Source organism: Parus major, chromosome 8, assembly GCF_001522545.3.
Source record: "Parus major isolate Abel chromosome 8, Parus_major1.1, whole genome shotgun sequence".
Taxonomy (NCBI): domain Eukaryota; kingdom Metazoa; phylum Chordata; class Aves; order Passeriformes; family Paridae; genus Parus; species Parus major.
Window position 1 is genome coordinate 21,915,493 of NC_031777.1, and position 15,613 is coordinate 21,931,105.

Consider the following 15,613-nt stretch of genomic DNA (forward strand, 5'->3'; position numbering starts at 1 on the left):
GAACACTAAATTTCCTGCCTCCTGTCATTGAAAGCTGGGCCCCCTTGTGTGATTTTAAATGGATTTTTTTGGTATGTGCAGCACATCAAGCTGTGTTTGGGACTAAAGTATTTTTTTTAAAAAAAAATTCACAAAAATATCAGGTTCCCAAGGAAAATCATATAAAAGAATATGTACTTTGTCCAAGTGTCTGTGAAATGAGTTCACCGTGTTAGACACATTGCTTTTTTTTGTTACAAAATAACACGAGGCCTTAAAGTTACAATATAAGGTTTAAACAGTGTGACATTTTCTAAAACCCACAACCACCCCTCCCCCTTTTCTACAAGCATTTTAAACTCTACGTACTTTGAGCAGTCTAATTTACTTATTACATGTACCATGTTTAGATTTGATTTTGCATCCACTGGTGCATACAGATGTCAGGTTAACACCTATTGTTAATCAGCCTGACTCAGATCTCACACACAAGGTACACACAGGTACTAGAGTCTGCAACTCTTCAGCTGTTGGAACAAGCTCAGTGTGTCTGCAGAACCATTTCAACGAAAATGAGACATCTCTAGCTGATAAAACAGATGAGGGTGCTCACATGCTTTTGACCCTCACTCAGCTTTCTCAGAGCTGATAACCTGTATTGAACCATCACTGAAAACAGAATTTTAATTTTTGTTGCTTTCTTATGCACCCTTTCAAAAAACATAGTTAGGGCAGACTAAGCGAGTACAGCTGGTTTGGTCTAGCACTCTCCAGTTAATCAGGGCATGGCTGCTTCTAGAGGCACCAGTGCTTCTTGACAGGATCAAGGGCACAGGAATGGTTCTCTTCAGTTTTGCAAACTGCTATGTGTCTTTCATATGGGGATATCTCAGGTTGAAGAGAGACATGCTCTATTCCTCTGAAGAAAATAAAACCAGAGGGAAAAAGGACACTGCTTTGAAGATGAAACAATACAATGCCTTGCACAGCACAGAGAAAGGAAAGTTGGCTGTCAAGCCACAAACTACATTTGCTGAGAGTGCATTCAGCCACTTTTTATATATTAAACTGAGAACCTAAGTGATCTGTTCCAGCAAAACTGAAACTGACAGTCCATATGCTGTGAAGAGTGCAAAAATAAGTCCAAATATGGCTCAAGTGTTGACAAGTATTTTAAAAATTCTATTATGAATAATCAAGAGATGAAGGGAAGTGTCGGCACCAATCCGAGATTATAAAGAGAATGGTGACTGCATTTCAAAATGATCAAAGATGTAGTAGAAATCATTTTGCAAGTGACACAGAAACAAGCCCAAAGTCTACACATAGTAACAAACAAATAACTTGTCAGATACATACACACATCCATGTACTTAATACTCACATTTATAGCTATCTCTTTGTTTGTCACAATAATTTAAGCAAAAGCTAAAAATTATACTTTGATATCAGAAATCCAAAGCATATCCCTAAGCTTTTCACTTTAAAGAATCAGGATTTTTATAATTTCAAAAAGATATTGCTAGAGACTTTGCTAGCATCTGTTGCTGGATGGTTTGTCATCTTATAAATACATTCATCTTGGAACATAAACAGAAGCTTCCTAATTTTTCAGCTGTAAGAAAAGTCCCCTATTGCCCATGCCTTTCTCCTTCCAGCAGGCAGCTGCTGTATGCAACAACAAAGGTGATTAAAATAAGTGGTAGCTTTGAATTCTTCCTAACTGAGTCCTGGTGTTTGTATGCAATGAAACAGAAAGCACAGGCAATAGGCTTGTCTTTCTGTACAAGTTTAGTTGGTTGGGTTTTTTAACCCCAAAAGATTAAGACAACATTCAGATGTGCCAGTAAGCAGGCACACAGTAAAAGCGTTTTGCACCTTGATGTTTACCTTATCTCTATTCACCATAGTTTTTATTCTTTTATTAAAGGATGATAGAATTAACAAGATATTTCAAAGTACCTAATAACTTGCAACACTTATTTTGTGGTGAGATAAGTGATTTTTCTTAAGAGCAGAAGCATAAAGGGCCGTCAAGATGATCAGAAGGATGGAGCACCTCTCCTATGAGGAAAGGCTGAGAGAACTGGGATTGTTCATGCTGGAGAAGAGAAGGCTTCAGTGTGACCTAATTGCAGCCTTCCAGTACCTGAAGGGATCCTACAAGAAGGAGACAGACCTTTTAAAAGGCCAAGGAGGAATGTTTTCAAAACAGAATAGGTTTAGATTTTAGGAAGAAATTCTTTGCTGTGAGGGTGGTGAGACACTGGCACGGGTAGCTCAGAGAAGCTGTGGATGCCCCATCCCTTAAAGTGTTTAAGACCAGGCTGGATGGGGCTTTGACCAACCTGGCTTATGGGTAGCTGTGTCCATGGCAGAGGATTTTGAATAAGATGTTCTTTAAAAGGTGCCTTTCAACCCAAACCATTCTGTGGTTTTATGATCAGGTCCTTGGCAACCAGTCCCAGCCAGTCCTAGGTGGCCTTGCTTGAGGAGGGAGATTGCACCCAGTAACCTGCAGAGGTCCCTTCCAGCCTCAGCCATTCTGTGATTCTGTGAAAAAAGCACTATACAGACAGCAAACATCCCTAAGAGATATCTCATGATCCATTCATTCCAATTTAGTGTTGGAAAAAATAGTAACAATGAAATGGAATGATTTCTCACCTTTTACATTACCAACCAGCCTTGTCTTCCTAACACCTGAGCTATATCCCCACTGTTTTAAACCCAGCTTTTGCTGCCATGACCTTGCTCTTCTTGGGTCCTTGTGTGAATCCTCACACAGTCGTTTACAGGGAGTACATCTACTGCAGGCAAGTACATGGAAGGTCTGACTCTTAATGACTTCTGGAAGGAGAAGCTAAACAACCAAATTAGCAGAGGAAATAACATGGATATATGCTGGCTGGACTTCCAGTTTTATGACAAAAGCAGCAAAAAAGGCAAGCAAATAATAGCAAGGGATACTTGCAGTTTTATACCACATAACCATTCTTGTCATCAGAGCATGTATTCCTGGAATCAAACATATCCATGTCTAAAACACAAGTCCATTTCAGGAAAGATACAAAGTAACCATAGCTTAAGAGCAGAAAACTCAATAGCTCTGACATACTTGTAATAGGACTAAATTTACTCTTCTGGTGCTTGGGTTTTATACCTGTGGAAGCCCAGATTGCCTCTGTGTGTTACTTTCCAGCACTGCTACAGCACCACTGAAAGAACTCTTCATTCATAAAGTGAAGCTGTAGCTCCAATTAACACTACAAAAAGTACCTGAACCACAGACAAAAAGGATAGAGCCTGCAAGTAGAGGTTTATTACAGCATTAATCCATAGGTCATGTTATTCATTGGCTGAGAGATCACAAGGATAAATTCAATTTGCAGAATTTTATGCATACTTAAGAGTTCTTATAAGTCTAAACCACAGTCCTTCAGCTACCCCATGACAATCCTACAGCCAGGAGGCATTTAAAAATTCTGGCTGTCAGTTGTTGGAAGTCATCTGAAAGATCATTTGTCATCATCGTATGGTAATTTTTTTTAAAGTTACTCCAAAGTAAATGCTCTCTTTTACACTACTCTGTATCAAAACTCATTTCCCTAAAGCAAAGACATTTAGAATTAACAAGTATATTCTGTATCTTCTGAGCTGTTTCTGAGAAACATCCAAGAGAAAGCTTGCACCATTGCTTACGTTGTTCCCTTCAGAATGTCAAAGCAGTGACCAGTGCCACAAAACCACAAACCAAATAACTTTACATACTGCCCAAGACTGTAATACATTCAAGGAAGAAGCTTTATGTATGCAAATGAGAACAAACTGGAGCAGAATTAGGTCCCAGATCTGAGGAGAGATAAAGGACTTTAGAGCTCTCCCACTCCTCTGCTTTTTTACCCCTCCTTCTGAGTTTTCTTTTTTCAATACTTCAGTCAGAAGGACTACATAAAGTGTCTAAGAAAAATTTTAATGAGCAGAGGGAATTAATGCACAAGCATTAGGTAAGTTATTAAGATATTAAGGAATACAAACTGATCTGGGAGCCTCTACTCAGTATGGCTTCACCGAAACCATTAGGCACTACCAATCTTACATGAATTCAAGAACTTCCCTAATAAATCTCTGAATTGTTGGGGGTTTTTGCTAGAAATTGGATAGCAGTATCCAGGAAATAAGTAATATTTCCTAACAGGATGAAAGTGAGAGTTTTTTAATTTCTTTGGATTTTCTACTTGGTGCCACCTTAAGCACAACTGTAATTTTCTCTTCAGTTGTCTGCAAGCTCAGGCTTATCAAATTCACACCACAGCTATTTTTTTTTTTTTTTTTTTTTCCAGAGAAACAACCACCAGAGCCAGCTTATCCAGAACTAAATGTCAGCTGCTAAACAGGTAATACCTAAAGCAGGAACAATTCTTTTGCTGCATGAATTATTTGCAGAATGACTGCTCATAGGAACTACAGTTTCAAAGACACCAAGTTCTCCAGAGTTGACAGGCTACTGCCAGCACCAAAGCTGAGTTAAATATTTGCAGTGCTACATGAGTAAAACTAAAGTTATTCAAACAATATGAATCACACTGGTGGAACTAAAGTAGGGATTAGAGAGTCTTACAGGAGATGAGGAAAGAAGGGAGCAGGGAAGGAATGGTATTTCAGATCTTTTTAAAACTCTCACTAGTGTGCAATTGCCATCTGGAAGGCAATGCATGACTACAATTTTAGCTGTAGCATAAAGCTTCAGAAGAGGAGACTGAAGTGATGTCTGTCTGGTTTTCTCCATTCTAGGGTCAAAGACTCTCCACAGAAAGATAACCAAGAACTGAGGGGAGGAAAAAAGAAAGACGAATGAAATACTTTTAATGACTTATGAAAGATGTATATCACAAGAACCTTCTCATTTTAAGAATTTACTTTCTATTCTTTGTGAAAGGGCAACTCAGCAGAAGTGAAACAATTCTGAGATTTTTAAGCTTTTAATATTTTTTCTTTCTGCTAAGTACTATCTCCAAAAGTAAAAAAGAAATAATGCTTATAAAAGGAAGGTCTCCAAAAACTGAAACACCGCTAATTGCACTTATTGTTTACTTAAATTATTGCTGTTGGGAAGGAAAGCAGAGAAGGGAAGTTTTCAGTTATCACCAAAGAACTTACTGAAAAAACCCTCTCTTTTCAAAGGACATTGGCATTTTCATTACAATAAGCTTTAGCCCTTGTTCCACTGCCACATGTAAGAGCACCTGAAAACTCTGGCTGCCCAACTACGCTCAGTGCTTCTGATTCCACTCCAAGCAGCCGGTGCGCTATCAGGTGTTCTATGGGTCTGACTGCAGTTCATCAGTGAGGACCAAATCTGAAAGACTTCAGAAGAGCATGTCAGGCAACTCTCAGCTCGCACAGCTGCTGGCTGAAATGATGCTGCCCTACTCCTCCATCAGCTACCATGTGCTCCTATCACACGGCAACAGCCCTGCCCTCTGCCTGAGAAAGTTCCAATGCAAGTCAGATCCCACACAGAGCAATCACATTATGGCAACAGAGCATTTGCACACGTTTTTACTATCATCAGTATGAATTAACAGCCATAAAACTGTTACAACAATTAACTATTGTCCCCAAAGCACTGCAATTTCAAAATATCCCAATCAACACATAACTTCCCATTCCTCACCTTCTATACACAAAATTGCCAAGGCTTTCATTTCTTTCAAGAAGGAATTATCAAGCTGCATGACACATTCTGTGCATATATAAATATACATCTAATTATAACAAGATTTTAGCCTGACCTGCCTCTTAGACCTGTATAACTGAGTTCAACAAACAATTCAAGATCTGCAAGAAGGTACTAAGTGGCTTTTATGCTGCTATGTTATCTGCTTCAGTATGATAGCACAGGCATGTAAAACCTACAACACAAATAAATTTGTTTGCCTCCCATCTAAAATGGATGTTCACTCATTCAGCCATTCCATGGTAGATGTGTATGGGATAAAATCATACACAATTGCTATTGAGTCATGGCTGTTCCCCACTGGCTCCATGTCCCCTGAGCACACACTGTTTGCTTGTCTGGCAGCAGTGCTGATCTGGCCTCTGAATGCTCAGCAGCATCCCATGCCGACACCAGAGACTCTACTAATATGCAAGTTTCTCCGAGACTTACGATACTGCAGTGTGCCAGGAAATGGAAGTGAAGAGAGTTGTCAGATTAGGAAAGTGGATGGAAAACACAGAGAGGCCTGAGGGAAAGGCCAGAATTAGTTTGGAGAGGCATGTGAGTACAGCAGGAAGCACTGCAGATTCCTGTAGCTAAAGAAACAAACGGCAGCTTCAGATTAAGAGCCGATTGCTGAGAAAGGAATACCCAGTTTCTGGTTTTAGAGAAAACAAGCATGGCAAATCTGTGCTCATGAGCTCAACATTAGTGAGGCAATCTAATGCCTTCCAGCTCATCTGGGTGATACACCTATTAAAGCATTTACTTTGCTTTCCTGAAATGTTTCTTAACTTAGTGCTTGCAGGGATAGAGGTCCTTGGCAGCCTAAGCTGTTCTGTCAATCTAAGGATATTGAATTACTTCAGAAGAGGCATATGCCATAGTTTCTGGTTTGAGAACTTAAAAAAAAATTGGATTATCAAAACTGATAAGACTGTGGATTCAGAACAAGGCCAAAGTCCTAGTGCAGTCTATAATTAAACAATTCCATCCTTATTTTGAAAAAAACAAACCAAAACAAACAGAAACTGCCTCTTGCTCAAGAATTTTCAAAACAAAAGCCACTTGAGAGAGGAAAATTAAATCAACACAAAATGCTGCCAAAAGGGAAAATCCCAAGGCATACATAGGATCAACACCTTCCTCAAGCAAAAAACCTGCTCTGCATGATCCACTCTTGTGTTTAAGCCTCCTGTGTCTGTAAACATGGAAGAAAAGAAATCTGAAATACTTCAAAGTCTGCCTTCCAATAACAAAGTGCTGCATATTCCTAATGCAGCCCCTTAAGAGGCTTACAAAATCCTCAAGGCTCTTCTAACACTGTTTGAGGTTGCCTTGCCTGTTAATAGCACAAGTTGTCTAAATCCAGCCCCCAAACATTTGGTACAAGTTCTCAACTTCTTCTGTTATGGAAATATATACATATATAAAATAAACATGATTTCCCATCATGCTGCCCTCAGACATAAGCTCTAAGTGATGCTGTATCCCGCTTACATAGGCATATCATCAACTGTACTCTCAAAACACAAGAGGGGATAATTAAATTCGTTACAAAACAGGTCCAGCACAGGCAAGTGCGAGTCTGCAGTGACTCAGACACCTATTGACCAATGGGCCTCTGAATCAACAGTTTCATCTCCAAAGAAGTGAAGCCCTGGCAGAAGTTCTGAGCACCTGTAGCGCCGGGCTGATCTCAACTATGCTGAGCACTGGAGGCAAGGAGACCACCTTTGTGGACCACAAGCTGAAAAAAGCCACAAGACAGTGGCTAATTTGTTTATCCTCCTGGGCTATATTTGAATTGGTGATTCACCCTGTCTTACTAATAACTCCTTCGGCTCATTATTTCAGCCCCCTTCTTCAGCCTCCAGAAGTCTTCAGAATTCAATTATTACTCTACACACACTTCAAGCTGAAAAATGCTACTACTTTTGCTAGAAAAGACAATTCCACCACTTGAAACATATACTATTTTTAACTTTTAAAAGCTCTCTAAAATCAAAGAATAGCTATGTTACTGGGCAAAATTTTGTGTGGATTCCCTACAACATCAATTTCTGTCATTAATTTTCCTATTGAAGGCACTAAATGCTCACCTTTGTCCACAAAAGAAAAGCAGTAATCTCTAATCATACTCTTATAATATACCACTAAAGCTATTCTCTTTCTCAAAATGTTGCAGCAAACCTCTTCAGTCAAAAACTCTACCTTTTTGGTCTCAAGATGCTTCAGGAATCTCTTCTGTTATTCTGAATTATAACTATAAAAGTTATTCTTTGAAGTCTTTCTTAGATTTATTTGCTTGCCAAGAACTCAAAAATAGCTGAACAAAACAGCAGCTACAAAGTTAGCTCACTATGAGGAAGCATCTGTGCTGTTTTCATTTTCTTGGCTTTTTGGGTGGGGAGAGTTATTTAAATGGCAAGCAACTGCTGTGAAGGAAGGGAAAAAAAGCAAACAAAGCCACATTGAGAAAAATCTTCCAAGTTTTAGTATGATAAAGCATTATGAAGCTCTACCTCTTCTACAATAAAGTTTAGTGAGTGGAATAGCCCAAAACCTCCCTGTTTTAATTGACCAGAGATCCAAAATAAATCAACAATAATGTTAGCAAAGCCTGCCTGAATAACTTGATCAGCCATCTTAGAAATGTTTCCTCTACTGAGCACAGTGAGGGGGAAAAAAACCCAAAAAAACCCAGTAAGAATAAATCAAATAAACTGTCCCTCTCATGGCAAAGTGCTCACACATATGCTGTATCTTGACATTTCTGGAAGTATCTTTACCTTTGCTCCACTAGAAATACAGACACTGAACCAGAGTGCATCATTCCAAAAGCGGCTAGAATGAGAACTGCAAAATTGTCACCCCAGAAGGTGAAGAAATTCAATGCCCACGTATGTGCATCTTTGCCTCAGACTGGCATCTGTAAGTTACAGAAAGTGATGGTGACACATATCCTGCTAATTGGCATACAGCTCCCCAGTTTCCTCATTTTACAGCAGTTCTTGGCAAGCACACCATACCAAGAAACTGCTTAAACTGTTAATTAATAACAGACTTGTCTTTGGGAGGGTGGAAAAGGGTTAATCATTTAATTGAGCAGTTCCTACAAAACATAAGTAAATAAGAAACATTAACTTTACAAACCATGAGTTTCCTTTCAGTCTGTACTCAAACTAATACAACAGGCAAAGCATTTTATTGATTTTGACTCAAAACAGGCAATACTATTCCTAACAAGAGAATACTCTCTTCTTGTTTTTCCTGAGCAGTTTACAGGGGGGTTAAATAAACAACCCAATAAAGCTGGGCGGGAACTCGTACAAATGGAAACTACAGCTTCATATTTGATGCCTAGATCTTGGCCAGGGTACATGGGCAATGGAGCAATTTCTTTTTATGGGACCCAGATTAAGCTGCAATATGAAAGTGGTAGGGACTAAATACAATAACATGACACAGCTGAAACATTATTGATTCACTTGCAAAATGTACAACTGGAGCATAACTAAGACTTAAATACAATGCAATGTCACAGAAATAAGTAAGTACTTAGGGTTAGCTCAATGTTAATGCATGTTTCTTGTTTAGAACATTATCAGTGAAGTTTTATGTTCTTACTGTGATTTTTTTTTTTCACCCCAATAAGTGCTTCTGAGGAGAAAGGACATAGAAGGGCTGTGAGTAGAGTTCTGAGGACTGATTTCTGCAGTCTTCCCTTAACACAACAAAGAGTGAGTGATTAACTCACCAGTCACCATTAAAGAAACTTCACTCAAGGTGAATACCAATTGCAGAATCTGTCCTGAGAACTGAATATTTCATATTCAGTATGTATATTATGAAATAGTCTTACCTCAGTAAGAGCGTGCAGCTGTCCTTTATGCACACAGACACCCATAAACCTACAAGAAACAAGAAAAGAAAAGTGGTTTGGGCTTTTTTTCCCCCCCTCTTTTTTGTTCTTTAAAGAAACTAGCATAGAACACACCAAAAAAGGAGGAAAAAGAAAAAATTCAGCCTCACAGACACTGCATACTTCATCATTGATTATTTAAACATCTCAGCACAGAACAAAATCATGTATCTACACTACAATACAATTTGAATTAACAGTTCCAAGAGAGCACAGGAGACAGCTCAACCTCAAAATGGAAAGTTACTAATTTGACTATAAGCAAAGGCCAGCATACAATGATTTATGCAGAAAGGAACAGTCCCAGAGTCCTATTTTAAGGAAGTTTAAGCCAAGTAATCCACTGTTGGTCTGCATAAACAGAAAATTACTTCCCTTTGCGTTTTGCTGTTTAAGCATAAAGATGTTTTTTCCTATCCCATTCTTAACCACTCAGGAATATGAGGGCACATATGCAATGTATACTTCCCCTCCCTAAACTCCTCTTTTCAACACTTGGATTGAAGCAAGTTTCAGTAGTATCCAGTATACACACACTCCACAAGTGTTACCTACACTGCACAATTTTCAGACTCCTGGTGTTAATAGTAATGATTGCCACCCTTGGTTTGTCTGGAAAGCAACAGAATGCGCCATAAACAACTGAAAGCTCAGTTTTACCACCATACAAGCTGAACCTAAATGTGACAAAATGCAAATTAATATTACTTGTACACATGTCCCATGAGAAAGTTCAGTAAAGCTGAAATTTTAAACATTTTAGAGCTTCCCCTGCACAGTTCAAGTGTTCTTTTTTTACAGATTAATTAATTCTCAGCTTTAGCATTTAGATTTTGGTCTCAGCAAGCAAAAACAAATTGTCATTTCCATAATGTTCAGAAATTTCCATTTTGCAAATGAGAGATAGACATGTATGATCTCATTAAATGTGACGAGAATCTTGTGGACAACTCAAAGGAAAAGGACCTTTTATATCCTGAAACACTTCCGAATTTAAAAACAAAATAAAATGATGCAAGACATGTAGTGCTAGTTCAGCTAAGCCGCTTTTGAAGAAATGAATGCTCCTCACTGTTCTCTTGTCTAGCAGCTGACTCGTAAATTACAAGCAGCCAAAGAAAAATAATATAGGTAAGGTCCTTTGCATAAGCTGAGCTGTGGAAATCTGTTTTTATAACCAAAGAAGCAGCAAGACTTGTATTAGAACTTCTACTGCCTGCGCTCACCTCAAACATTCAAACAATATTCCCAAAATATGGGAATTTTGATTTGAGAGACACTGAAAATCCAATTCCTCTTGTTTAACATAGAATCATAGGGCATGATCAGGTTGTCAGGTAAAGGGAAGAAGATTGTTTTAGATATACCATCTACTCAAAACATTGCTCATTCTGAGTTTCACTTCATACAGTAATAAACATGTGAACAATTTTGTAAAGAAATTGACAAATTAAGTTTCCTAAGATGAAGAAACACAGACTTCTACAGAGCAGAAATCTATTTCCTGGTGCATTCTGAAATTCTCCAGAGCTATCAGCATGGTGTTAATGGCTTTATTCACAAGCAAAAATGGAAACCACAGCAGTCCAATATATTAATTCCTCTATAAGACAACTTTTCAAAGTATTAGTTTCTTTATCCATTACACAAACTTAGCCTGCGATGGCAATATTTTCATTCAACAAAATCTAAGATTAAGTAATTAAAAATAATCATGTTTTCATCTATAAATCAACTCTTCCTTTGTAAAGGTGTATTACACTACTTACAAATTAAGAATTCATTGTATTTGACTTAATTCCAAAATTCAAATGCATTTAAGAATTTATCAAAATTTTGGAAAAATTTAATTTCTTGTCTCTCCTTTACCAAACTGGAAAAACATTACTTAAAGACTGGTAGAATTTAATGTTTTCTTCCAACCTGTTTTAGTCAAGGGAAGTCTCAATGGAAACATATTCATTACCTTTGTGAACCTATGCTTAAGGCAGCAAAGACACGTGGAATCAAGTTACCAAGGGTAAGAGTTTAAAAATTCTCAAATGCTTAGGATTTCTACTAAGAATCAAAAACCAAAAAACCAAAGCTCTACATCATGATCTCACAGGAAAAAAAAAGCTGGATATAAAGATACATTTATAAACCCCACATACTTAGAAATTATTACCCAGGAAAAGAGAAACCAAACACACTGATAAAAGCAGAATTAATGAGTTTTCTGTAAACTCTGAAGCCATTACTGAAACTTTGCATGTTTTAATGTTTTGCATGTTGCATGTTGTAATTTAAACTTTGTATGTGAAGTAATTTAAACTTTGCATGAATGAATCTCAGTTTTCAGGCTCTGGAAAATAGATTGATAGAACAGACCTCTAGCAATCCAAATTCCTGGAAAACTTCTGCTTAGCTGTTTTATCAAGAAATAATAAGCCTCTTGGTTAAGCCAAAAACTGCTACAAAACATTGTTGGAAAGGATTTTCACTAAAAGATAATACACCCAGCTGCTACTGGGAAATACAATTACCAAGCAAGATTTAACATGGTTTCAATTTCTGAGATCGCCCCAGATGCGATTCCAAGTTGTGTGGATAGGAAGCTGACATGCTGGTCCAGCACAGCTGAGGTTATTCCTGTTGGCTAGACACACTGTCTCCTGAGCCAAAATGTGCTTGTAGGTGAACTCCAGCAGAATGTCTTGTCAGCCAAAGGTTACACTTCCTATAAGCATTTCGAGCTGGAAGGAGCTCCAATAAGCCAATCATCTACAAAACAGGAGACCATTTGCAGGTTTAAGGAAGTCTGTTTTCACGACAGTGTATCTGGCCTTATCAGCGAGCTGAAACACTTCCAAAATCTGATTGGAAAAGTTTTCTTAGGAGCTGCAAATAGAAAGGATGATACTTGAGTCCACCTAACTAAACACAGTGCAGCGTATTTCCACTACCAAATGCTTTCTAACAAATGTCAGCAATCTATGCGCGTGTTGGAAATCTCCTTTTATAAACGATCAATCTGGAGAACCTGCCCTCCTAAACAAGGCCAAGAGAAGTATATTTCTTAGTCCCTCACAGTGGTTACACAAACTACTTCCAGTTTAGTCAAATGGCAAAGGAGAAAATCTTGGACAGAAAAGGGGAGACTAAATACTGTAGCCTCAGTGTGCAATCTTTGCCTTAATTTATCAAGCAAAACTAATATCCAGATCATAGAGCTTCTGTGGCTATCCAGACACTGAACACATGCTTCCAGTTAAAGGAGCTTCACTGGGACACATTCCTGTTCTGTGGATAAACCTGAGGCAGCTACAGTTCAACAAAAGAAATCAGTGCCCTCCAAAATTTACTGCTTTTAATGAGAAAAGTCAGCACTTTGATAACATTAAACAAAAGAAACAAACCAAATACACCAATGCAAAAGCCTCTAGTACAAGCTCAGTAATAGAGACAAAAGGTCAGAAGACACATGCTTACTTCATTGCACTGACTGTTGGAGAAAGAAGAGGGCAAATAAAAATATTAAGCCTGCATTAATGCCCTCCTTAATGGTTTAGGCACCATGCTAGATTAAAAATGTATTTTAAGTTTTCTACACTTGCACCTTGATTCTAGACAGACGTAAGGCATTTAATCTATCATTCCTGTAATACATACACAACACATACATCTCTTCTGCTGCCTTGTACACTGTATTTCTAAAATATCCCTTTTTGATAACCACACTAAACAAAGAGAAGCAAAAGCAATTTTCTTTCCTGTTAAAGCACTGTTCACTACAGGACAAAGGATGTTAAAGGACAACATCCATCCTTCTGGCTATTGTAACAAAGTCCATCACAAGTAATTTTACAAAAAGGAAGGTTTGAAAGGATAAAACTACACACAAGAAAAAAAATCCCCAGTATTGTGTTCCCAGGGTGATAGATTTGTCTCAAAGGGGATGAAATAAAATTCTCCTTGAAAGGAGTTCATGGAATATGCACACAGTGTGCTTATTTGTGTGCCTGCACACACAAGAAGGTGGATTTAATCAATGAGTCAATCTGCCTGCACACTCACAGCCAAACATGCAGCAATACCTCCAAGTGCTCCCACGAGAGCACTTAAGACATGAGCTAAGACTTTCTGTGTACAGAATGTTTTAAATTAAGTCCCCAAGGTACAGATCAAATAAAGAAATACTTTTTCATGCAAACAATAGTGATATTAAATACTGAAATTCTACCTCAAAATTGAAGACACAATAATTTAAGAGACAGCACAAGAGATGGAGAACCATTGGTAGCACACCACTTCATTTGTATGAAAAAAACACATCTGTAAGATATTACCAAAAAAAAAAAAAAAAGAAAAAAAGCTATCAGGTCTCTCAGGCTGTAGCCTGAAGGCTCACAAGCTCAGGATGCAAGGACAGAGATCTCTTGAGTCCTTTCCAGACCTGCTTTCTTACTTTGATTTGGGTAAAAATTCATGACTACAGCAGCACACCAGAATTCAGAAAAGTAACAAAATGGTAAAACACATCTACATACACCAGAACTTTCATAGCCATGGTACTTGATCTAACCCAACCCTTGAACAGCACTGCACTTTAAATAGGACACAAGCTAATAAGGAAGTGGAGAAATGCTCCAAACCCCTGTTTTCCCTAACCCCAGCAATTACAGTCTTGCCATATATCAGTTAACCTGTATGAAAGTGGCTATAGTAAACATCACATGGTACAAACCCCAGCCTCAGCTCACTTTTCCATACCTCCTCTCACCATCTGTCTGAGGGAAGATGTGATAAAACCAGCACATCCCACATCCAAGGCAGGAAGAAATATAGATCAGAGGTAGAAAAGCATTTTAATTCTCCATGTTTAACTTGTATGCAGGAGTGAAATGGAGATAGGAAATGAGGTTGATGGTAGAAACAGAAGAAAACCCTCCTTGAACACCATTTGTCTGCTTTTGCCCTGTCCACTCCTAAATGTCCCCAACCTGGACCCAGGGGAAAAAACAGCAAACCAGAAAGATAAGCAGCTCTCATACATAGTTTGTTATAAACACCAGACAGTGACTGAACAAGAAGTTACTACATTGTAGTTAACACCTACTCTGCCTCTAGAATCACATCTGCTAGCTGAAATAGGAAACAAGAGGAAGGGAGACAAAAAAAAACTCCCAAATCCCCTATTTTTTACCATCATGCCTGTGTAGCTGCAAGAGTTGGAGTCTTCTATTCTAAAATATCCTTAACAGACTGAAAAAGAAGTTCCGTTTTTTGCCAAAATAAATCCCCTAATAGAGAGCAGTCTCTCATTTTCTTCATGGAAAATACATTAGAAACTTACATATACATATATATTTGACCACTGGAATCTTTATGATCCTACCATGGGGATGGTAGACTTACTGGGGATTTGGTAAGTGAAAACTAAGCTCTTCACTTACATCTCTCTTCTAATCAAGATGGATCTATATCAGCCAAGAACAGAATTTGAATGTAGACATACTGAAATGAGATTTAAAATTAGCCTTTCACTCCATAGCAAATATAGCCTGTTGTTTTTAAAGCCTAAATACCCAGATCAGTACTTCACCAAGTAAAACTGAAACTCACCAAGAGAAACTGAAATACCTTGACCCAATTCCATCTCCTATAGATGTACAAAAGTATCTGTAAGGTAAAAACACAGACCTGCCTTTAAGTACTCTCTACAGAGCTAATGAATGGAAGGAAGTCAGGAACTACTAACAAACTCACACTCCAGAAGAGTGACCGCAGTCTGGATAGAAACCTCAAAAGGTATCTGTAGCTCTGAAAAGGAGTTGATATGGACAGCACAGAAGCAAAAGCAGTTTCAAATAGTCAGCAATATTAATTAGTCACATCAGAGCAATCAACAGCAAAAAAACCAAAATAATTCACAATAACATCTTGAAGTTAACTGTGGGCACATTGGAACTGACAGCTTGTAAAAATTTGCTATATATTTTAGAGCA

General features: G+C 38.1%; 1 protein-coding gene across 1 annotated transcript in view; it reads right to left on the minus strand.

Moving 5' to 3' along the window:
• The window catches only part of TESK2 (testis associated actin remodelling kinase 2), a 79,415-nt gene that overhangs the window by 34,240 nt on the left and 29,562 nt on the right, over window positions 1–15,613 (minus strand). Inside the window, exon 4 of the mRNA XM_015636687.3 lies at window positions 9,567–9,615. Coding sequence (XP_015492173.1) covers window positions 9,567–9,615 — 49 coding nt within the window. The remainder of the gene's footprint in view (window positions 1–9,566; window positions 9,616–15,613) is intronic.